General features: G+C 36.8%; 2 protein-coding genes and 1 long non-coding RNA gene across 5 annotated transcripts; all 3 read right to left on the reverse strand.

The window, feature by feature from the left end:
- Window positions 1–82: 82 nt before the first annotated feature.
- LOC108859196 (constitutive photomorphogenesis protein 10) lies at window positions 83–1,526 on the reverse strand. Its single transcript, XM_018633064.2, has 4 exons — window positions 1,193–1,526; window positions 1,039–1,112; window positions 425–572; window positions 83–334 (listed from the first exon to the last, which is right to left on the reverse strand). Exons 1-4 carry the CDS (start codon window positions 1,428–1,430, stop codon window positions 237–239), a joined length of 558 nt encoding a protein of 185 aa, XP_018488566.1. The 5' UTR covers window positions 1,431–1,526; the 3' UTR covers window positions 83–236.
- Window positions 1,527–1,955: 429 nt separating this feature from the next.
- On the reverse strand, window positions 1,956–4,606 carry LOC108863329 (glucan endo-1,3-beta-glucosidase 4). Its single transcript, XM_018637721.2, has 4 exons — window positions 4,326–4,606; window positions 3,773–3,895; window positions 2,439–3,698; window positions 1,956–2,341 (listed from the first exon to the last, which is right to left on the reverse strand). Exons 2-4 carry the CDS (start codon window positions 3,843–3,845, stop codon window positions 2,166–2,168), a joined length of 1,509 nt encoding a protein of 502 aa, XP_018493223.2. The 5' UTR covers window positions 3,846–3,895; window positions 4,326–4,606; the 3' UTR covers window positions 1,956–2,165.
- Window positions 4,607–5,367: 761 nt separating this feature from the next.
- LOC108859617 (uncharacterized) lies at window positions 5,368–7,468 on the reverse strand. Of its 3 annotated transcripts, none has more exons than XR_001950505.2 (4): window positions 7,385–7,468; window positions 6,974–7,293; window positions 6,001–6,541; window positions 5,368–5,893 (listed from the first exon to the last, which is right to left on the reverse strand). It is a non-coding gene; the product is annotated as an uncharacterized LOC108859617 (long non-coding RNA). The 3 variants fall into 3 exon arrangements; XR_001950507.2 differs by having other exon boundaries at window positions 7,389–7,467; XR_001950506.2 differs by having other exon boundaries at window positions 5,370–5,893; window positions 7,181–7,293.
- Between the last annotated feature and the right edge of the window lie 18,440 nt (window positions 7,469–25,908).

A 25,908-nucleotide genomic window follows, 5' to 3' on the forward strand; every position in this document is an offset into this window, starting at 1 on the left:
TCTCAAAGAAAAAGTTTTGACACTAGATTGGAATTGGAGTTATTGAGGAGGATAGGGTCCTACGTACACTCACATTGTTACCTATTCTAAGAGCAAACAATATTTCTTTGGTCATCTAACATTGTTGTTCCACTTTGGTGGGGATGCATTGAATCATTTATGAAACAAAGGTGTACGTACAAAATACTATCTCCCAGTTTTCTTTCCCCCCGTATTAAAATATCCGAAACTTTTGTTCACTTGGCAAATCGCAATGTCCATTCTTTAGCTACCTCCTCATGCTTTTCTCTATCCGACAAGTAGAGCCGTGCAATCACTGGTAAAGCTGGATTGTCTGGTTAACAAAAAGAAGAAAGATATAAAAGAGATCTATCTGACCTGAGCTAACTAATTGTGAGAGTAGAATAGAGTAGAAGAGACTTACATGTCTCAGGTTTTAAGAAGATGGATCTGATGGCTTGTAAGACTTTTGTGATTGTAAGAGCCGGGCTCCAACTGTCTCTTAGAATCTCCACACTTAAATTCCCAGCTGTATCTACATTGCAATGGTAGATCCGAGTCTTGAACACCACCTGCAAATAAATCATCAACCCTCTTAACCAAAAAGACTTAAACGAAAAAAAAAGAAGACAAAAGTGCTTCAAAACTTAAACCGTTAGCTTAAAAGTCTCTAGAACCCACAAAAAAGGCCAAGACTTTGCTACAAAAATAAGACATTGATTCAATAAAGAAAACTACTTTATATATTGCTAACATATACATAGTAAACCTAGACGATCTAAACATTTAACACGCCAGAAGCTAAAAAATTCTACATGATCTCTGCTGTTTCAAAGTGCTATGCAGTTCAAGCCTTAAATCAAACGACCAACATCTCTCTATGTTGAAGTTGAAGAGTATACAGTTGCCTAAAAGACACCACCTTTCAACTCTATACTTGTAAACCATAAACCAATCTAAGCTAAACCAGTAAAAAGCTCCCAACTTTTTGATACCACCAATCAAACAGAAAAAGATAAAAGTTAAAGAAGTTGATACCTTTGGTGGTTTGAAAGGATAATCAGAAGGAAATATCATATCCAGAAAAAAGATCCCTCCTTCATACGGTGTCCCTGCCCAAAAACAAAAAAAAAACAAACTCGAATCAAAAACAAGAAACGTAAACAAGTTCTATCAATCAGGAGGAACTAACCGGAGGGACCAATGATGGTGGCGATCCAATGGTAGAGATTGTCTCCTTTGGGTCCAGCTGAACACTGAGGAGGCGGATCCACGTTTAGCTCAGCCATCTCCCTCTGTATCCTCTTCCCCGACGCTGAAACCGATGTCTTCGCTACCCAAGACGACGCCGTTCCCGAGTATCCCGCGTACATCGCCGTCGGTAACGGTTTAAATCTCCCGCTGCTGCTTCCGCCTGGTGTTGTCATCATCTCTTGTCGTCGAGATCGTCGTTGTCCCTACTCCTACTCCTACTCCTCTTCGGCTTATCCAATCCATTTTTTTACTTCTTCACCGTTTCGCTTCAACTCCCCCTCACTCGAGAGAATAATGTTCGAAACGCTGCGTTTCGGTCTGATCGGTTAATGCGAATAAAGTAATAAATGCTGACGTGGCGAGTAAACAAGAGAAGAGTAGTAGTCAATGATTTTGTATTCATTTTTGACAGCTAAATAATTTATTTAATCGTGATTATCAAATATTAATATTGTGTTTGGATTTTGTTAATCACATGTGATAGGACCATGTTTCTTTTTTTTTTTGTTAGGACCATGTATTATTACCACGTGAATGCTCAATAATTTCGATGAATCATTATTCATAATCTATAGATTTTTTTTTGTAACACATTGGAAATAAACTTTATAATTCTCCAATATCATATTATCAAATTTATTTTAATTGCAGGAATGATGGTAATTTTTTCATAATTTTCAATAAATACAAGACACAAATAATTCACTTGATAATTAAATTTTAAATCACTCTAATTCAAAAGATTTTCAGTTCAAAGATGAAAACAAAGAATGAGAACATGTAATCTCCTCTCTCTCTAGCTACACTTGAAACACTTCTACAACCAAAGTACTAAAACAAATAATACCGATAACCGGATATAACCAGACCCGACGGTACATACACTTCTCCGGTTACTACAACACTGAAAGTTACAGTACTAGTAGTAGCGTGAGAGCTAACGTTGCCAAGAAGGGAAGATGGCAGATAGAAACGATAAGTGCGTTTGCGTTCCCTCCCACTTGACTTGCGGGTCCTAACGCAGGAGGAAAGTTTCCTCCCGTTCCGTTTGCGTTTAAGCTTCCCGTATAAGCACATGTTCTATAGCCTAACAAAACACACACACACACAAGCGATCACAGAGAATTACACAATGTTGAACAACGGTTATAAACATAAACACGATCAGGAGAGAGAGAACTTACTAGGATCTCTAGGGGTAGTGATGGCAGTACCATCAAAGTCACAAGTCCCACCAGCACTCTTCATCTTCTGGTAATAATCATTATAAGCAAAAGAAGCATGGCTCTTGATATCGTTCGGTAGATAACAAGGCTGTCCCGGCTGAAGCGCAGCGCAGTTAGCTCGGCCCTGTCCACAAGCCCAGTTCAAACCGTCCTCCAACTTATCATCATCAGCATCAGCTTTCGCCACGCAGAACAACGTCGTCCCGTTCAAATCAGCTGAGTTGCCGCCGCCGCCGCCACCGCTTAAGCCGAGAGGATAGACAGAAGTCCCGTTGGGATGAAACATCCCCCAGTTCTTCTCCGACTCTGGTCCGGACCTTTTGTCCTCGTTGAAAAGCTCGTAGATGTACGTGTTGATAGGTATCCCCGGCTGGCTAGGCGGGCCGGAGTTGTTCAACACGCGCTTGATCAAGTTGTTATTGAACGTCTCCGCGTTACCAACGGTGGCGGCCGTTTCGTCGCTTCCACCGGAAGAAGGCCAGCCGGTTTCGGTGACGACGACGGGGATGTTCGAGAAGTTGAGAGCCTCCATGGAGTAGTAAGCAGCGTCGACCATGGCGTCGAACATGCTGTCGTAATGGAGTAGCGTGTTTGGGTCGACGATCTGTTTAACCGGGTTGAGCTGCTTGAACAGTGCGTAATCGAGCGGGAAGATACCGTTGGCGGTCGTGTAGCCGTAGTAAGGGTAAGCGTTGAGCATGAAGAAGGAGCCGGTGTTGTCGAGGAACTGGAGGAGCTGGTAGACCGTGGTGTTCCAGGAAGGGCTGAAGGTGGAGGTGGAAGGAGGGAAAGGTTTAGGCATCACGTCCATGGACATAGGGGTTGAGACTTTGACTTGGAAGTTGAGGTTGGTGGCGACCAAGGCCTTGTGGATGTTGTTGAGAGCGGATGCGAGGATGGGAGCGAGGTGGGGAGATTGGGAGAGGACCTCGCTGCCGACGGAGATGGCTGTGATGTTGGTGGAAGGGACGTAGGCGGCGACGTTTTTGTTGACCCAGGAGGCTGCGGCCGAAGGGAAGCGTCCGATTCTGAGGATCTCTTGGTTGGTCACGCCGACCATGACTTGGATGGTGGTGTTGGCGAAGGCTTTGAGCATGTGGCTGTTGGCGTCGTAGAGACGGATGTGTGTGATTTGGCGGGATTTGAGGAGTGTGACGATGTCTGAAGGGGGTGGCATGTTGGTTAGATCTGTTCCTATGTTTACTCCGATGAATGCAGCTGTGTATAAAAGGAATCATATTAGAGAAGTTTTGATCAAAGAGGTGATACAATGTGGTTTATGGTGAAGTTACCGTTGTTTGTAAAAGCAAGAGCTGAGATTAGAAGCAAGATTGCTTCTGCAAACCATCTCGGAAGCATCATCATCACACCAGAGAGAGAGAGAGAGAGAGAGAGCTCGAAACCTTTAAAAACCTCTGTCAAGTTCAAAAAATTGAGTCATAAAACATCACATGGACTTAGTAAGATTTCTCAGTCTTAGTTGGACTAGTCAAATATGGTAAGAACCCTAGAATCAAATCAAGTAAGCAACTTTTTTAGATACAAGCACATGGATTCCGACAGAAGGGAAGCTAAATGGGGTCTAGAAATTTAATCAAACGCTCAGCTAAAACAGTAAACAACAATAACCTATAGAGCATTCGAAAAGCCACACTCTTTGTTTAAAAAAAAAAAAAAATCTTATCTTTGACTCTTTTGTCGTTTCGTTCTTTTCAGACATGTTCTATGGAAACAGGACTTGCAGAGTGAAAGAAGAATGTAGAAGATTCAAGTGATAGCTAGTTGCAATGCGACAAAAAAAATGAAATACACAGATGCAAAATCAAGAAACTATTAGTACGGTACCTAGTTAGAGCTTGCGGCCTTCCAGATTTACTCGGAGAAGATTCAGATCACAGACAAAAAGAGAAGAGAGAAAAAAAAAGGTCGAGGTTTTGCTATTCAGACAGAACAGAGTAAAAGCAAGGTTCAGAGATGTGTGTAGTGTGTAATGAACCCACCGAGGAGCAACAAAAAAAAGTGAAGACTTTTTCTTTTCTTTCGGCGAAATTTTTTTTCGAAATTAAAGAAGAAAAAAAAAAGAAAAGAGAAATTTGGTGCTCACAGTCACAGTGTTAAACTTGGTTTATCTAACTTTAATGCGTGGGAAACCAGAGAGGTGTGTTGTGTTTATACACCGTGTGTATGTGGACTGTGAGGCTTCAAAGTTCAAAAAGCTAAATAATTAAGTATTTATTAATTAATTGAATAATTTGCATCTAGTAATTATACAATCTTTTATCCTTCGCATCGATATACTGTATACGGCGAATAAATTAAAGAATCATGTACAAACAAAGAAAAGAAAGAGCTTGCGTAGCTGCAGACAACAGTTTCCACGCTCTTCTCATGTTCTATTCGGTTACCTTTTTTTTATATCTGATTTAAAAATGTATGGATTTGAATCAAAAAGAAAGATTTGCTAATCTCATGTGCGTGCATGACTTCCAAATGTTTCATAGTAAAGAGACTTTTTTGAAATGTTTCTTGGGATGCTCTAAATATTTCAGTGATTTTCTTTTCACCATTAGGAAGTTTTGTGAGCTTATAAAATGATTTGTGTGCATTTTCCATATCACAAAACTTAACTCTGAATCGGTCATCCTTTTAAAATGAAGTCTCAAGTACGTTATATTCTGAATTTTAAGATTAAAGCTACGTGCGCGACGGGAGAGCTGAAACTTATACAGAAACCAAGAGTTTTGTCGGATCAAGAAACGGGTCCAACACCTCTCACAAATCCATCCTACAACTTGAGGGGAAAAATAAGTGTTACTATATTTGATTCTTGAAAATAGCTGGAAAGTGCAAAAAAGGCATATAATTCAAAAACCAGTGGATGCAAATACGTCAAAAACGCTCCCACATTCCCTAATAGGACCATCTTCTTTCACCATAACAAGAGAGATAAGATGACAAAAAAAGCACATGGAATCTCATTGTCATGTCTTTTAAGTTCATTCATGAATCAAACATTAAACAATAACACAAGAGGAGCTGTCTTAGAAAACTTATCAAAACAAAAAAAGACTTAAAAGTTAAGAGAATTCAACCTAGTGGCAAACGAATATCTATCTGATAACGTAGAGCTAGCTAACAAACAAGACTGCAGAACTGGTGTGTAGAGAGACATATGGGGTTTGTGTAATAAATCACTGGATTGGAGAACCGTCACTATTTCTTTCTCCACGAGGGGATTGGACTTCTACTCCTGCTCTGCCTAAAGGACCGGGCTCTTGGCTTGTTCAGGCGTGTAGCTCCCGGCTCCTGCTGTGGCTCTTCACTCTCTCATGACTTCCACTGCGAACCCTTTTTAGTGGTGAGCGAGAGTATGAGGTCTCCTTCTAGTGTCGTCTTTCCTGAGGTGAGACAGACTTGTGATAAAAAAAAAACAGAGTTAGGTAGAAAGAGAATGATCTCTAATCCATCAGAACAGTAATGACATATCTGAAAGTATGAAATGAAGGCAGAGATAGTCTACCTAGATTGATGTCTTTTAGGGGGGAGGAGAACGTCTTCTTTCAGGGTTGAAGAGACGAAGAATCTCCACCTTTTCCACCTCGATCCCTCGTTCTGATTTCAGATAGCCTTCCATGTGATGTTTTGCCTCAGCAGGATCCACATACTGAATGAAACCAAACCCCCTTGGATCTCTTCAACAAATCCAATAATAATAAAAAAAAAAAAAAAAAAATCTTAAACTACGGAACCAAAACACACAGTAACCAAGGAAGATATATCGCTGTGCCAAGAAGCCATCATGATAAACATAGAAAAAGCATGCATGGACTTGCCTTCAAACCTTGCAAATTTCAGTATAAAGACTTGACTTGTCCAAGACTTGATACATCTTCAAACTTGAATTCAAAACTCAACTTCCTTCCAACAACCCTTCACTACCATCTAGAACATCTTCCAAACAAGTCTAATTATTTCATTGGTGTTGGAGGATGATTAAGAATCAGATAAAAACGGTCCTACGACGCGTAGCCTGCACCAACCGCCGAACGTAGACAGAAACCCTATAACAAGCAATAGGGAAATGATGAGTTCCAAACCAACCATCTGACACACAACCACTGGAGAACAAGAGATCCATTCGATCGAGTATAAGTAGAGGAGAGCATTGAATGAGAAAGTAGGGAGGCAAGAGAGAGAGAGAGAAAATCAGATATTCATCTTGAGACGACGAGTTCTTTGTTTTGTATCTCTGTTTGGCTTTTGTATTAACACTTCACTAAACGAAATTTGATCCTAAATTAATCTCATTACTTCTTTGTTAGTCTCTCTAAATCTCCTGTTACCGGATTTAGGATTCAATAATTGGTCTCTTCAGTTCTCTAGATTCACTGTAACACGAACCTCAACAACTTCAGTAAACACTCTTTGAGTGTGATCGAACATGGAACGTATCTCACTATAAGAGGATGAAGTTTTAGAAGTACTATACTTACTAAATCTTTGGAAACCCCCAAGGAGAAAATGGATTCAGGGTATCAAATGTATGAGCTGTAGATGTAGGAATAACTATGAATAAGAAAAAGTGATTGAAGACAAACATGATTCACATAAGGTGCTTTACGAAGCAAAAAGAAAACGATGAGATAGAGAGACACGATCTAATTGAAGCATTTAATGATCTAACTACAGAGCATGCTCACCCAGTGTAATAATCCCTTGGAAGATAGATATCCTTGTGAGGACCGGACTGTTCAAAAAAGGTCCTCTTGGCTAAAGGTAAGCAGATGGGGCCGAGAGCAGCGCCGGACCAAACCTATTCAAGGCCCCACTCAGATTGGGTTGCAGCTGTGTATTTTTTTTGTAAAAAAAAACAATGAACAGCAAGCTAAAGAAAAAAGTCTTACATACGTTTGGACCCTAAACAGCCGCTTCTACTGCTTCCGCAGCGGGCCGGGCCTGGCCGAGAGTTGGAATTATGTTTTTTTTTTTTGGAAACATTGCAAATGGTGAAGTATGTTTCCAGAATCTAATATATAAGATAAGATAACTTAACGTTTAAATCTATTTTCTTGAAGGTAACGAGATTTCTGAAGTTACTAGGTGTTTTTCTGCACTGCAGTAAAAGAATTTTAAAATATTTTTTAATAGATAAATATAAATTATATTATTTTTTTATTAATATTATAAATTTTCTTTCTTCTTATCAATATTTTCATATAAATTTGGTTTAACTGAACATTAAAATTAAGATAAAAACAATTTTGTTTATTTTGAATTATATTTAAGAATGTGCATGTATATATTTAAAATTATAATCTTAGGTAGATTTTTCTATCTATATATTTTAATTAAATATATTAAATAAATATGTAAAATTGCACAATTGTCAAAAATTAAAATTAAACAATATTTATAAAATTTGTAGATAAATATAACAAACTAATGATTTTACGATTTAATTTGATTTTATGATTTAATTTTTATAATTTCCAAAAATATGTATATATTTTTGAAATATTTTTAATTTAAATGATATTTCGAAATTTGAAATGCCATAATTGAATATATTTGTTTTAATGATGATTTATGAATTATTACCATATTTTTAAAAAAAAATCCAAAATATAAATCAACAATAAATGTAATATATGAGTTATTACCATATTTTAAAAAATTTACCAAAAATATAATATAACATTAAATATAATTTTTCATGTCATATTAATATATAAGACATGTCATCAATTTTAGTAGTCATGTCACAATTATTAATATATGTGTTTTCTTGCACCATGTGTAGTGATGAATTTTTAAAAAGTTAAATTTTATATTTTAAAATGTAATTTATTAATATTATATTTTATTATTTTGACCAATAATTAATTTAAATATCATCGATTAAGCATAAAATTAATAGAATTTTTTTTAATTATATTTAAGAATATATATGTATATATATAAAGTTAAAATCTTAGATAAAAATTATTTATTTCATTTGGTTAAATGTATTAAATCAACTTGTACAAAATTACTAAAAATCATATAAAATTGTATAGTTATCAAAAATTAAAACTAAATAATATGTATATAATTTGTAGATATCTAAAAGAAACTAATGATGTTACGATTTAATTTTTTTTTAAATTCAGAAAATTTAGAAAATTTTAGATAATATAAAATTTCTAATTATAAAAGTAAAATTATATAATATTTCGAAATTCAAAATGTCATATTTGAATATATTTATTTTAGTGATGATTTATGAGTTATTACCATATTCTACAAAGTTTACCAAAAATATAAATCAATATTAAATGTAATATATGAGTTATTACCATATTCTAAAAAGATTTCCAAAAATATATATCAGCATTAAATGTAATTGTCCATGTCATATTTAACGATATGACATGTCATCAATCTTAATAGCCACGTCACAATTTTTTTGTGAAAACGATTGTAGAGAAGACATGTGGCAAATCACTTCGCAAATAATGTCTAGGGGATCTTACAAATTTATTTGATTCATGGTAGTTTAATTTACAACTGAACTGAAAAGCAAAGCAACATCTTATTTTTCATACAGAATATATCAACAATAAATAAAAGAGATTAGAAGGTTGAAGTAAATACGCGTAGAGAAGTATGTAAACTATTTTTTTACACAAGTGTAACATTGCAGTTGGGTTTTCTATGAAGAGTTTATACAGTTAATAGAACAGAAAGAGATGGCACTGCTCTTATTCTTGAAAACCAGTTTATCTTGGCACATAGAGTGGCATGCATGACATATAGGCCGGGAAAGACTGTTGGATGCAATCTCAATCTCAAAACCATTCAGCTTGATCGTATGGCCAGGTTTCAGATACGGGTATTTCCCTAGTGCACACTCAACGTGTACAACGGTGTTACAATCAAAGCAACCGTAGATATCTCGGAAATATGGATAATAAGGTATTATACTTATTTCACAGATTTCACAAGGAATCGAGGCTGAAAATGTAACGTCTGACGCATTAATGCATAGGATAAGTGGATGAGTGTCATACTTTTTTTTTACCAACACCGGCAGAGTTACGATTTTTGACCAAAAAAAGATTTCGCATTCGAAACAACCTGCCCCATTTTCTATTAGAGTGAGAGGGTGGTCTTTGTGGGCTATATTGTATAATGGATCAGCAAGGGAAGCACACTGTGCATCCATTTTAAAGTCACATTCCTCTTTGCAGCACCGGTACATGAAACCACATGATTCTCGTTCACATTTAGAACAACTGAAGAACCCTTCTTTGATGTTCATCAAGTCCACCTCTAGGGTTAGCGGATGGCGGTGAAACGTGTGTTCCAGCTTCCGAGGAAGATTTGCACAAGTGTCAAGGAGTGCATAATCACATTCTTTACAATCTAAGAAACTATCAAAGTCAATGGGAAGGAGGCATGCTTGACATACTCGTTCGTCTCCTTCTTCTTTTTCACCATTGACACAAAGTGTAACATCCCAGTTCTGGTCCAGATTTTTTTTAAGGTTAACGGGCTCCTCTACGGCCCGATTGCCTAAAACCTAGGTTACCATCCCCCCATTCTCTTATAAAAAGGAGCTGCAGCCTCTTTCTTTGTCTCATCAAAAAGCTTGAAGCGAAGCTTTGCAGAGATTTCCAGGAGACTGGAAGCCCTAGCCGTCAAGCTCTCTTCATGCGCCGCCGTCTCTCCTCTCTTCTCTCTCTCCCTCTGCGTGATCTCTCTCTCCTCTCTTCCTCTCTTCTCGTGGTCTCTCTCCTCCTCGGCGTTCTCTCCCTCCTCGCCGGCGGCGGATTGGTGGTGGTGGTGATAGTGATAGCCGTGTGGGTGGTGGTGTGGTGGTGACCGGATCTGACCTCGTTTCCCTTGTCTCTTATTCCAGATCTAGATCCATTGCCATACCATCTCACACATTTTTGGACGTGAGCAGAGACAAGAGGGAGTGAGGTCGTAAAACGGAGCAGTTGCATATCTTCATCATGTTCACTTGCATCATTGGATCCATGGCCTATGTGTGGTTTTGTGAGACACTTATAGTACGATTCAGGAGATTCTAGGCTGCGAGTCATGGCTCTTTGGATAGATCTCGTTTCAAGAAATCTGTAGCAGCAAACGGAATCGAGATCGGAGTTGTACCGCAAAAGTTGTAGACGTTGCTTCTTGGCCAAGAATAAGCTTAAGCTGTAGCGATGCAGATACAGTTCCGACCAGTTTCAGCGTAAAGACCAAACGGCCAACCTAAACGAAAGCTTACAACCTGGAAATTTGTAAGTAAGTAGTAGATTCTTTTATCTATCATCTCCAACAAGCGGATCGTCATTTAGAGTTATTATCTGAGAATTATCCATGTTTTCGTGAGAGGTGTTGGTGCAGTCTGCGTTCGTGACCAGTCTAGGTGTGAAGCCATTTTGGTTAATCAAATGGTATCCGATCGGAGTAAAATCAGTGTCTATGGACAGAGGACATCTAGTAATACATTCTGACCGGAAGGATCGAAAAGTTAACGAGTTGCTGTTTTAGAGCCGTCAAGGTCCATTCTGTGTTTTCTCAGATTTCTTCAGAACCCGTGGCTAAGGTGAGGTGTCTTGAACCCATCTTGCTCCCTTGATCTTTATATTGCCTAGGTTGGATCTAGGGTTGACTAGATCTTGAGTGAAAGCTAGGGTGTTAGATCATGATGAAAGCTAGGGAGTTAGATGGATGATCATGATGCATAAGAACCTTCACACTGTTAAATGGGACTTAATGGACTGCCTTGTGTTGATGTGGTTATTATTGATGTGGATGTTTGTGTGAATGATTTGTGTCCCATGTGTTGATATGTGAATGGAAGTTAGGTTGCTAGAGAAAGTAGTTGCATTGTACTAAGTGTTGTGATGGTATCTTGAGCAGTGTATGTTTATTAAGGTTGGTTGCTAAGTGTTATTGAATACTATGTGGAGTATGGAGTAAGAGTCTAAGTGAATGTGGAATGAGTTATGAAGTTGAGAAGAGATAAGTGTGATCTTGAGTATGAGTCTATGTGTTAAAGTATGTGAAAGTGAATGTTTAAGTGGAAGAGGTTGAGTAAAGTGAAAGTGGTTAAGAATGAGTTTGAGTTGAGAATGTGAAAGTGGAAGTGTCAACGAGTTTGCTTGTAGTCCTGTTTGGACCACCGAGAACGGGTGGGCGTCTAGAGTCTAGGATGTGATGTGATGTGATGTGATGTGATGTGATGTGATGCGAACCGTGGGACAGTAGCCTAACACGAGGTACCCACGGGAAGTGAAGAGATGAGCCTACCGCGAGATGCGGGATATAAAATGATGTAAGTGGCGCCTAGGATCGAGTCAAGTCAATGCCGAGTCGTGGCATAATTATGGCTATTATGACCGGGGGGGCGGACAGCGCCGATGGGCCAACGAGCTGCAACTCGGATAGCCATTTAGGAAGCTGGAGAGGGGGACGGTTTTCCCGAGAGAGGGCACCCCTTCCAGGATAGGCCGGCACGAGGTGGGACGTCCGTAAACGGCTATAGGTCCTAAGTCTAAGTTGATTGGAGTCAGTCTGCTCTTGTGGAGGTTGTCGAGTCGGTCTATTCTTCTATAATGTGTTGTGTAGAAATGACTGAGTTCGTTGTGATTGATTGACTGCTAGGTTGCTAGAAATGGTGTTGTTATGAAATGTATTATGTTGCACTGTTTGATTGTAGTGATTGGTTAGTCCTGGCTCCCGCATAGAGTAGTGTAGAGTGTCTTGCGGGCAAGTTGGACTAGAGCCACTTCACTGAGTAATTCAATTGCTCACTCCTCCCATCTCCATTTTCCTTGCGCAGGACTGTAAGTAGAAGTAAATGGATACGGGTGGATCGGAATTTCAAAGAAAGCAATGCGTCCGTCGACTCTTGGGACCAGTAACGGACACGGCGGGTTGCCTTAAAGGGTATACGCGTGTCCATAACTCCCTTTCGTTAACTCCGGTCGGACACCGGGGGACAGGGATGTTACAATTGGTATCAGAGCGGGGGTTAAGATCCCTTAGTGCTATTCTAAGGGGTCGGCATTTCCAAAGTTTTTCAAAAACCTTGTTTTAAAAGAAAAGAGTTTGCGAAAGTTTTGATGTTTGAGGAAGTTGTGTGATGTTTTCAAAAAAAAAAAAAAAAAAAAAAAACCCACCCCTTATATCTATGCTTCTATTATGGTTCTTATCGGATCTTTACTTGCATGATGTCTTCGCCAGCCAGTGGTGACCATGGTGACAGACGTGATCGTAGTGGACCAGAAAAACCGGGCCAGTTCGACATCCGGACTCCACGCATCGTAGCGGGAAGAGTGGAACCTAGGTGGGGGCCTTCATTGCCGACGTTCGAGCGCCGGACTATGCAGTGGAATGGGTGGAGGATCTGATGTGTGGGGATATTCGGTATGCTCGAGCATCGACTAAGTATCAGTCGGAGGAAATTTCGGGTAAGCGAGGACGGGGTCGGCCAAGGAAAGAAAAACCAGTGTCAGATATGGAGTGGGTTCCTGAGCCGCTTGTTGAGGAGCCTTCCAAGAAGAAGCGGAGACGTCCGCGCAAGTTCTCAGCCCCGAGGAGAGACGCCTTCGGGGAAAGTCAGGAACCTGATAGTTGTGATGTACCAGTCCAGATGGAAAAGAAACCACGCACTGTAAGAGATTACCTGAGGGAGTTCATGGATACGGCCAAGAAGTGCAAGTCAAAGCCAGCCGAGGAGTGGTGCCAGTTGTTCATGGCAGGGCTCCGCAAAGACATTCGGGACGAGCTTGAGGGTGCCATGGCCCCGTTGGAATTCGCACTAGTAAAAATGGTAGCAGTGCAAGCAATAGCCGCAGAGGAGTGCTTCACAAGGATGGGCAAAGAGGACCAAAGTGCCCACTTCTTCGAGTCAGATGAGGACGCGGAGACGGACCGACCGACCGAGTAGCAAGCTTATGTGCTGGATTAGGAAGAAGGTGGAGAGTACATATACCACTGATGAAAGCTTGCGCAATCTTACAACCTATTGGACTTCTGGAAGTACTTGTACAAGGAACGAATGAGATATCGTTTAAGAACTCCGTATGTCTGATCGAAAGTGGGGGAGAACTAAGGATAAAGTAGAAGAGGACCTATGAAATCCTGGAGCAAGTGGAACAACCTGATAATTGCTAGGAGGAGTACAAGGCTGCAACGGGATTGTGTCAAGGGATGCCTTAGGATTGCGGAATCCACAAATGTGGGATGCCTGGACCGTGGTACATGTGGGCACATAGAGCAAGGATAATCAGAGTAGCGCAGCTGAAGCGTGGTGGCAAGTCAGCAGTACATCACCGCAGATTTTTGACTTCACAATGACACTACACGATTGGTTGAGCAAAGATCGCAGAAGTACCTTGGATAATATTCCGAAGTCGTCAGTAGTAGTACGTCTCACCGTAACTGTAAGCAGAATACGAGTGAAGTTGGTGAACCACAAGAAACAGTGACACTAGAAAGATGGATGAGTTATAAAGGGATAAAGGATATCCATAAGGGAAGTAAGCCGGGATGTTGTAGAAACCGTTGGATGACAAATGACGAGTTGGTGGTCACTTGGGTATGGGATGTTAGGAAGTGAGGTTTCGACACGCGGAATTCGGGGACGAATTCCATTAAGTGGGGGAGATTGTAACATCCCAGTTCTGGTCCAGAATTTTTTTTAAGGTTAACGGGCTCCTCTACGGCCCGATTGCCTAAAACCTAGGTTACCACCCCCCCCCCATTCTCTTATAAAAAGGAGCTGCAGCCTCCTTCTTTGTCTCATCAAAAAGCTTGAAGCGAAGCTCTGCAGAGATTTCCAGGAGACTGGAAGCCCTAGCCGTCAAGCTCTCTTCCTGCGCCGCCGTCTCTCCTCTCTTCTCTCTCTCCCTCTGCGTGATCTCTCTCTCCTCTCTTCCTCTCTTCTCGTGGTCTCTCTCCTCCTCGGCGTTCTCTCCCTCCTCGCCGGCGGCGGATTGGTGGTGGTGGTGATAGTGATAGCCGTGTGGGTGGTGGTGTGGTGGTGACCGGATCTGACCTCGTTTCCCTTGTCTCTTATTCCAGATCTAGATCCATTGCCATACCATCTCACACATTTTTGGACGTGAGCAGAGACAAGAGGGAGTGAGGTCGTAAAACGGAGCAGTTGCATATCTTCATCATGTTCACTTGCATCATTGGATCCATGGCCTAGGTGTGGTTTTGTGAGACACTTATAGTACGATTCAGGAGATTCTAGGCTGCGAGTCATGGCTCTTTGGATAGATCTCGTTTCAAGAAATCTGTAGCAGCAAACGGAATCGAGATCGGAGTTGTACCGCAAAAGTTGTAGACGTTGCTTCTTGGCCAAGAATAAGCTTAAGCTGTAGCGATGCAGATACAGTTCCGACCAGTTTCAGCGTAAAGACCAAACGGCCAACCTAAACGAAAGCTTACAACCTGGAAATTTGTAAGTAAGTAGTAGATTCTTTTATCTATCATCTCCAACAAGCGGATCGTCATTTAGAGTTATTATCTGAGAATTATCCATGTTTTCGTGAGAGGTGTTGGTGCAGTCTGCGTTCGTGACCAGTCTAGGTGTGAAGCCATTTTGGTTAATCAAATGGTATCCGATCGGAGTAAAATCAGTGTCTATGGACAGAGGACATCTAGTAATACATTCTGACCGGAAGGATCGAAAAGTTAACGAGTTGCTGTTTTAGAGCCGTCAAGGTCCATTCTGTGTTTTCTCAGATTTCTTCAGAACCCGTGGCTAAGGTGAGGTGTCTTGAACCCATCTTGCTCCCTTGATCTTTATATTGCCTAGGTTGGATCTAGGGTTGACTAGATCTTGAGTGAAAGCTAGGGTGTTAGATCATGATGAAAGCTAGGGAGTTAGATGGATGATCATGATGCATAAGAACCTTCACACTGTTAAATGGGACTTAATGGACTGCCTTGTGTTGATGTGGTTATTATTGATGTGGATGTTTGTGTGAATGATTTGTGTCCCATGTGTTGATATGTGAATGGAAGTTAGGTTGCTAGAGAAAGTAGTTGCATTGTACTAAGTGTTGTGATGGTATCTTGAGCAGTGTATGTTTATTAAGGTTGGTTGCTAAGTGTTATTGAATACTATGTGGAGTATGGAGTAAGAGTCTAAGTGAATGTGGAATGAGTTATGAAGTTGAGAAGAGATAAGTGTGATCTTGAGTATGAGTCTATGTGTTAAAGTATGTGAAAGTGAATGTTTAAGTGGAAGAGGTTGAGTAAAGTGAAAGTGGTTAAGAATGAGTTTGAGTTGAGAATGTGAAAGTGGAAGTGTCAACGAGTTTGCTTGTAGTCCTGTTTGGACCACCGAGAACGGGTGGGCGTCTAGAGTCTAGGATGTGATGTGATGTGATGTGATGTGATGCGAACCGTGGGACAGTAGCCTAACACGAGGTACCCACGGGAAGTGAAGAGATGAGCCTACCGCGAGATGCGGGATATAAAATGATGTAAGTGGCGCCTAGGATCGAGTCAAGTCAATGCCGAGTCGTGGCATAATTATGGCTATTATGACCGGGGGGCGGACAGCGCCGATGGGCCAACGAGCTGCAACTCGGATAGCCATTTAGGAAGCTGGAGAGGGGGACGGTTTTCCCGAGAGAGGGCACCCCTTCCAGGATAGGCCGGCACGAGGTGGGACGTCCGTAAACGGCTATGGTCCTAAGTCTAAGTTGATTGGAGTCAGTCTGCTCTTGTGGAGGTTGTCGAGTCGGTCTATTCTTCTATAATGTGTTGTGTAGAAATGACTGAGTTCGTTGTGATTGATTGACTGCTAGGTTGCTAGAAATGGTGTTGTTATGAAATGTATTATGTTGCACTGTTTGATTGTAGTGATTGGTTAGTCCTGGCTCCCGCATAGAGTAGTGTAGAGTGTCTTGCGGGCAAGTTGGACTAGAGCCACTTCACTGAGTAATTCAATTGCTCACTCCTCCCATCTCCATTTTCCTTGCGCAGGACTGTAAGTAGAAGTAAATGGATACGGGTGGATCGGAATTTCAAAGAAAGCAATGCGTCCGTCGACTCTTGTGACCAGTAACGGACACGGCGGGTTGCCTTAAAGGGTATACGCGTGTCCATAACTCCCTTTCGTTAACTCCGGTCGGACACCGGGGGACAGGGATGTTACACAAAGTCTCGTTAAATCATGTGGGTGACTAAAATGACGGAACGTTTTGCCATCATCTACCTCCTTCAACGATGTAACATCTTGATCAGAGTTACGGGTCTCTTCAGGTTCTCGCTCCAAATCTCTGCCATCCCACGTATCTTCACGCGTTGCACAATGCGAGTGAAGTTTATAATGACACGTCTTGACAATACAAATGTATCCTCCACTTCCGCAACCAAATGGGGCATAACAAAGTCGACATTTCGTGTTATAATTAGGATCTTGCAAAGTATGAAACAAGCGGTGCCAGTGACGAGTGAGCTTTATCACCTTTGGTAAATACATACAATCTCTGTGGATAAAGAAATTGCAGGGCAAACATCCGTACATATTCATCTCGTGCATTTTGTAGTATTTCATCTTGCTGTTAGAGGAAACCCTTCCGCAAGCAACACAGTTGAAAGAGTTCTTTTGGCGAATGAAGGTGAGCGTATGTTCATGTGTCTCTTGACGGTCTATTGTCAGATTCTTCATCAATCCGGTTGAACATTCTTTGTGAAAGCATAAATCACATGCATGACAATACGTACAATTAGGCCGAGTAGAGTTCCAGTTTTCACAAATAACGCAAATCCTACCATTATAATGGTTGGAACTGGGAGCATACCCTTGAAGGAAATGTGTAGGATGAAAAGTGGTGATGAGATTTTCCATAAGGGTTTGTTTATTAGTTTTTAGGAAACTTATGTCTTTGTCTATAGAAAACATTGGTTACATTTATAGAGAACTCATCGTTTTGTGGAAGGAAGGTATATGGGTTGGCTTTAAGAAATTGCTTGGATTGCAAGAAAAGTAAAGTTTAATGAGTTGCTTTATACAATGGGTTTTATACTATTGCGTGTTAGACTATTTGGGTTTCGAATAAATGATGCTTTCATCAACGCTGAGTTTCTTTAATTTGTATAAAGTATCTTGTTATCTGCAGAATTGGGAATATGTTGTTCGTTTGTTGTGCCAACTTGCCATTGAGGTGGAGACTTTAAATTTTTACTTTTCATGTTTGAGATTTTAGGATTCGCCGTTAACTTTTTGATACATTGTGATTCTGAAGTATATTTTCAAAATTTAATAAGTTAGATTGCATTTATTCGGCTCTGTTTTCTCATCTTATATGATGCATTTTGTTTTTTTCACCTGTGGACCCAAAGACGGTAGAATTCCTCTGCACTGCCCACGTCGATGACATTGAGACAACTAATGGACCAATGCTACATCATCAAAGCTTTGCTTACATGGAGGTGATAACTACCCTGGAGATGATATTCCCGGTGCTGTGACTCTCACTATTAAACCCTCCTCTCCTGTGGTGAGGAGCAGTGGTCCACAGAATACCACATGAAGCAACACTGCTCCAATTTTTGAAGGAAGCATGGCCGGGTCAGAAGCACTACCTGCTCAAAGATAATTATAAAAAGAGAAAGAAAACAACAATCAAATATTAATACTTAATCAAAACATTTTTAGTTTTGTTTGAAAATAAATATAACAAAATATAACAAACATAAATGATAATTTTGTGACAATCATAACTTGAGCTTGGTGAAAAGCTTAGTTGAAAATAGTAAATTTAGACAAAATACTTAATAAAATAAATACAAAAAGAATCAATAAAACTGAAAGAAAAGAATCATTATAATATTCCTTAACATGTTTTCTAAAATCCAGATAAAAAAATAAAAAACTGAATCGCTTGAAAAAATGTTCATTTAGTAAGCAAAAAATGGATAACCATAGTTTAAGATTAATGCATAATCAAAATATACAATATATAAACAAATAAACAATAAAATAAATTAAAAACAGAATATAATTCAAAGTATATAAATTTTAAGAATAAAGAAAAAATTATAAGAACAAAAAGTAGGAAATTTAAAATTTATAGTGCTTTCATGTTTCACAAATAAAAATATATATTAAAAAATGAGTGGTCGAACAGGGTCCAAATTGAAAAATAAAAAAAAATTAAGAATTTTTGTAAATAAATATATAAGTTATGATATAAAATTTAAACTTTTTAATCATAGTATTAAATTTAGAGCTGATAATTTCAGAAAAAATGTAAAATATACATATATAAATAAAACTATAAATTTTTAAAACAACTCTATTACATCGTTAAATATACCACTAATATTTTTTTAACAGGGTCCATAAATAATTCGAGACGGTTCTATACCTAAGAGGCATGATAATGTTTTGTTGGGGAAAGATATTATTTAAAATAGCATTTTCGGACAAGTTTGAATGGAAAGAAACCAAAGTAAAATGAAACTGAAGCTACATAACAACAGAAATCACGCACATAGTCAAAATATTCAAATTTCCATATTAATTAAAGATTTTACAAGTAAAGAAAAAAAAACAACTACATTCCATTACAACATCCTAGAGAAAATATATCTTATATGCTATTTTTTTCGTATCACTTTAAATAGTTTTTAAAGATTTTATTTTTGTTTAATTATAAGTGATGTTTCATAATTTTAGATAAAATTTAATGTTTTTTGAAATTTCAAACCAATTATAATATTCTGCATATTTTCTTTTATTTTTGGATGTAATTTTATTTTATACTATTTTATGTAATCAAAACAAATTATATATAAATTTGTATTTTTTAATATTTATATAAAAGTCTTAAACATCACTTATAGTGATACTAAAGAAATATTATTTATAGAAGCAAACAACAAAACAAAAGTTATTGTTCCCGATCAAATCTTAGGAACAACTAACTTTCAGTATCCAATGACATAGAAAAATATATAAAATCAAAACTAATATAGTAATAAAATCTTTCTAATTTCCATGCAAGAAACGAAATACGCAATATAAAACCACATCAAAAGCAAACAACGAGAGTGCATGTTCACATAAGAATTAGCAAAAATCGAACACTTTAAGATAGCCCATCGTTCAAAAATCACATAATACACACATTAGTCCGTCTCTACTGCTGGTCAGTGTGTACAAGAATGAAGATGTCTTTCAAATAAACAAAAGAAATCGGAACAGAAATGGATAATAATGGATGAAATAGTAAAATTTCACAAAACATGTTTGACAATAAATAAAAACAAAAACATGTCAAATACTAACAGACTGTCTCAATTTAATTTTGGACCATGTTCAAAACTATTATTGATATATTTAACAATATAGTGAAATAGTTTTAACTATATATATATATATATATTTAATGTTGTCAAAAACATTATATGCTCTAAATTTAGATATACATCTAAAATTTTAAGGTTTAAGACTATAATTTATATATTTATTTCAAAAGTTCTTTATTTTTTTATTTTTTTTATTTGGACCATATTCGACCATTCTATTTACGTATGATATTAGACGGCAATAAATATTAAAAATATCAAACAATAAATTAAATAAATATAAATATTCGTTTAAAGTGTTGACAAACTTCGAGGGAAACAAACCACTAGTACCCTATATAATACATACTTATACTATATTTTTAATTAGTCTAATTGTTGCAGCTCAAAGGTTTTGCCGTTATATTGTGATGACTATTGTAGTCTAATATTTAGATAGTTTGGTTAGGGTTAACAAGCATACTTTTTTGACCAAATTAACAAGCATACTTATTGGCTTCAAATGATAGCTAATGTAAATAGCGGTAAAATGAAGGCATGAGGATATTTAACATTTTTGTTGGATTTTTCTACACATTTATCTAGAGCTTATTAGCAGGGGCGGATCCACTTGAAGAGGTGTGGGGTCACTTGACACCACAAAAAATCTGATAAATATTTGTTTTTGTATAGAAAAACATTAAAGAGAGTGCAGCAGAGATGGTAAAATACGGTGTTTGACCCCACAAAGCCCGAGTTCGAACCTCAACAAAGTCGCCTTAAACTATTTTTGACCCCAGTCAAGTTCAATCCTGGGACCGCCACTGCTTATTAGCTGAAGCAGAATTGAAGCAGTTGATTAAATGTATTTCTATTTACATGTGCATTTGGTACAGTCTCAAATTTTTAATAATCTGATAACCAGATCATAATCTGAATATTAAACTGGTACAACGACTAAACATGCGTTACATAATCTGCATGATTGTTATGATTACCTGTAGTACTTGTATATGTGTGGTTCTTAAATAAATCAAGTCTCTTAATTAATTTTTGGATGATCTTATAGATCTGATCACCTTATGGTTTTTGAATTGAAAGGCGTGGATTATGCATGGTCGTACCTATCCTATAGTTACGTAATAATGTGTACAATTTGAATTTTAATATTACAAAAAACTACGTGGTTGGTCTGGTGATCATCATCACCACAAGGAGCACCAATGTCTTGATTACTTTCGGTAGCTACAAAAAGGACTCGTCCAGGTAAACGTAAAACTAATAATTCAAAAGACCAATGTTACTTAAAGTATTTCATTTCCTCTCTTTGTTTAAATCATTTTTAGTTGACTTGACCGTCATTTTCTTGGCCGACACTTAACGTTTTGACTTCATATTCTACGTGTACTTTTCTTAGGCCAACTTGCGGTTCAAGTGATTGTTTTCATGAGTTTGCGCCTATTTAATTATATGTATAGTAAATCAACTATTTTTAGTTATTTAATACGCATTTATTATTTTGTTATTTTTTAATAATAATTTGTAAAAATAATTTTTATATATAGTTTTCATCTCGCGCAGACCATGGATCTTATACTAGTTCACTATTAAAAACTATATACTTCTATATCATTATTTATTGGCAAGAAACAATGTCTTGATATAATATATACTAGAGATTTCTCTGCACATCCGTGCGTATATTAGTTTTACATTTTTTTGAATTGATATTTTGTTTTTCATAATGAGTGTTATATATTTTATATGTGCTATCATATAATTAATTTTATAAATATTTGAACATTTTTAGATTCATGTACATCAAAATCGAATTTGAATCAAATTGGGTAATATAGTTGCTTTGGTTATTTTAAAATTATTTTAGTTTGAATTCAAAATATTTGAACTTAATCAAGTACGAATATTCGAACTTGTTTCAGCTGCCTTAGTTTTTGGATATTTTAAAAATTTTATACATCAAAATCGAATTCATTCGGACTTAGGAAGATCCAAACTTGAAACCTATATGGAAATTTATAATACCCGAATAAAGTTTAATTTCAAAATTAAAAAAAAAAACTGGTATCCAAAAAAATGATTCGTAGCTAAAATGTATTTGAATGTTTATGTTTAACTGATTATGTAAACAAATTAAAAATATTTTATTAACTATTTTGAATTCTTGTCTCAAATAATTTTTTTTATACTTCTATAATAAATAGTGTTGATTTATTTAGAAAAGAGTAATTAATAAAGTATTTATGATGATTAAAAATAAGATAAGAAAAGATGTAATAGATCTATTGAAAATATGATTCGGTCTATTTATATTTCAGTTTTAATAATATAGATGCATACGTATTTTTTTTAAGCAGTTGAACGAGATATTAGTTATAACTTAATACATTATGACCTATGGAACGTTTCATTGATTAGGATATAACCAGAAGTTTTGGCCCCATGTTGAAATGGACGTCAATGATGTAACTGATGATGTCGATGGATGACAGTATTTATTTTGGAGAAATTATGACTCAAATAATACACATAATGACTAGAATAACTCTTAAATTTTTGTAATTACTAGACTAATCTTTAATATGAATGAAAGTACCAAAAACCCTTCGAGGCTTATCTAGAAGTTTTACGAGAAATATTAGAAAAAAAAATCCCTAAACCTTTCTCCTTCGAACTGTGGTGTCTGCCTCAGATTTTTCCGCGGCGGGCTGAGCAGGTCTGTTGAGGATGAATCTCTTGGAGTTCCGGCGAGCTGCATGAAGAGGAGTCACTGGGATGGGTCGGATTTTAAGGTCTGTTGGGCTCGACAGTCACTTTCACCTTAGATCTGTCGAGATTCAACTCTTAAATTTTTGTAATTACTAGACTAATCTTTAATATGAATGAAAGTACCAAAAACCCCTCGAGGCTTATCTAGAAGTTTTACGAGCAATATTAGAAAAAAAAATCCCTAAACCTTTCTCCTTCGAACTGTGGTGTCTGCCTCAGATTTTTCCGCGGCGGGCTGAGCAGGTCTGTTGAGGATGAATCTCTTGGAGTTCCGGCGAGCTGCATGAAGAGGAGTCACTGGGATGGGTCGGATTTTAAGGTCTGTTGGGCTCGACAGTCACTTTCACCTTAGATCTGTCGAGATTCAACTCTGGTTGTCTTGTCTTGCATATGCGTGTATAGGTTCACTCACTCTTCGTTAAGTCAACGGGAGAGACTGAGTTTTAGGTACTGTTTTTGCAGCACGTGTGTACGCTCACTCACTCGCTCACTGTTCGTCCTGTTGCCGATGGAAGCACTTTTAAGGAATGGTATTGTTTTTGATTCATTGATTTGAGTCAAATTTCTGTCAATAATTCTGACAAAATATAATTTAAAAAATCTGCCACCACATAAGTTAAAAGTCTAGTAACAATATTAAATCGGATACGTAACTCTGCCATAAGAAAATAAATTGAATATAAGAAAATAAGTCTATTCATTAGAAAATAAAGTCGACCACAAAAATCTACCATTTATAACAAATCTGCTATATCATCTGCCACAAAATCTGTTTACAATTTAAATCGGACAATTAACTCTGTCGTAGAAATAATTCTGACGTTTTTAAGAAAGTCTGACACCATTTGAACGATAGATTTTTTTTCTAAACAGATTTTCTAAATAGACTTATTAGTCGATAGATTTGTTTTTCTGGAAATAAATCTGTCGGGGATCATATGGCAAGGACACTTTGGTAATGTTTTTTTTTGTTATAACTATGGATGAGGGTAATTTCGTCCAGAAAAATATTCTAATAATTTTTGAAAAATATGAATCATTCTAGTAATAACACAACTAATTTGTGTCATTTTAGTAATCTTCCCTTTATTTTGTTTTATATATGTTATGTGATTGACCTACCACCTTAACACAATAGTAGCCTAATAGGCAGTTCCTTTTTTTTTATCAAGTAATAGGTAGTTTTTCATTTTACTTCAATTTTCTTTTCTTTCACTTAGTCCAATATTCAATTCTTGTCTAGGAGATTAATTATTTGAAAAAAGTATTTGTGAAAAATTACGACAACATATTAATTTGGTTGAAATGATGTTTTTACTGACTATTTTTAGAGCAGTTTATTTAATCCGTTAAACTAGATTCAATTTATTATTTGTTCAAAAAATTTGGTATATGTAAATCTTCATAGAAAAATAGATATTAGAAATTTAAAGATGGATATCAGATTTGCTTTGTCATTTATAGAACTAGGTATATATCTACAATTAAATATATAATTTTAAATGTATAATTTTATCTAATTACTGTTTTAACATATAGTTTTATTAATTTTATTTATAAAATTACTTATAAAAGTGTTGAATTAAGAAAGGAATATAAAATCTTTACAGAAAAACTAAAATTTTATAAAATTTTGGGTTTTATGAAGGAAATCATGAATTTTAAAATTTTATGGAACATATAGTTTCACTAATTTTTGTTTTATATAATCTAAAATATAAATTTTGAAAAAAAACATATAGTTTTTTTCTCTAAAACTACTTATATTGAATAAAGTATATAAGATATTCTTAAATATTCGCAATATCTATAACTTTTCTGAATATCTGTAAAACTGCATGTATTTTTCGAAACATATCTGTAAAACTGCCTGTATTTTTTTGAAACAACTCAAAATGAAAAAAAACTAAATTTATATAAGCTACGAAGTAAATCACAAATATTAAAAATTAATGCATTATTCAATCTACCCACCTTTACTTTTTTGGGTCTTCTCATTGGTCATTATTCTCCTACAGTCTAATAAATGAAGCAATGAAAAAAACATTTTCATTATTCACATTCAATTTTTACCCATGACTTCCTTCAGACCAATTTTTTTTGGGTCGAATTCAGACCAAAGTTTTTGTAATAACATATCCATTCCACACGTTGAGAGGCTTGAGACTAGGCCTGGGCACGGATCGGATATTCGGGTTTTTGAAGGTATTTGTGATTTGCTTCGAATGTTACGGATATCTGATTTTTCGATTTGCTTTGCTTCGGAAAAATACGGATATTCGGAAAAACGGATATCCGGAAAATAAATAGATATTTGCGGATATTCGCGGATACTTACGGATCTCTCATTTGTTTTGATTAATACAAATAATCTTAAAAATTTGATACAAATTTGTTTTGTAAAATATATTTTTTGCATGATATAAAAGATAAAAATTAAAAAAAGCAATGAATCTTCATATTTTGTAAATTTTTAAACTTAGTTAAAATTATAATAACACAAAACTTAAAAAAAATTATAATTATCGTAAATATTTTCTCTTCCTTTTATGTAATACTTTTATATAAGTAATAATATGAATAGAATCTATCAAATAATATATTAGAATAATAATTATATAATTTTATACATTTAAAACTTTAAATATAATCAAAATATACATGTATTTATATATTGACGGACCGGATCGGATATTCGCTTCCCAAAATTTTAATATTTGTGATTTGCTTCGATTTTGACGGATATTGAATTTTAGTATTTGCTTTGCTTCGAAAGCTTACGGATATTCGGAATTTTCGAATCGAATAGCAACGGATAACGAATCGAATCAAATTTAACGGATAAAATGCCCAGCCCTATTTGAGACAGAAGAGCAGTGGAAACTATAGACGAGTTTTTGGAACGAGTTAGTCAACTTGAGACTATAAATCCAGCAAAAGGTCAACAAAGCAAAAGTGGCCGTACTTCTCGAGAAAAGGTGGGTGATAATAGAGTACGGGATGGTGCACCAAAAAATAGGGTGGTTCTCTTCACTCCTACTTGTCGTCGCGTCGGTGCACTTTTCTCTTTTACCGAGACCAACTCCGCGTCTTTTCTTGGAGTTTCCGACTAGATACTGATTGGACGATTTTACCAGAGAATCCTCGCTGGCATTATTTAATTCGTCCCTGTGCTTCCCAGCTGGCATCGGGCCACTCTCTCATCCTTTGACTCTTTTTAAATTTTTATTGTTCCTAGACTCCTAGTCCTACTGTGTAAACATGTACTACTAGTTACCTATTTATTCATCGTAGTTTATCTCTTTGACTATCAAGTATCAACGGTGTTTAG

The sequence above is a fragment of the Raphanus sativus genome, chromosome 5 (genome assembly GCF_000801105.2).
Source record: "Raphanus sativus cultivar WK10039 chromosome 5, ASM80110v3, whole genome shotgun sequence".
In the NCBI taxonomy this organism is placed as follows: Eukaryota; Viridiplantae; Streptophyta; class Magnoliopsida; order Brassicales; family Brassicaceae; genus Raphanus; species Raphanus sativus.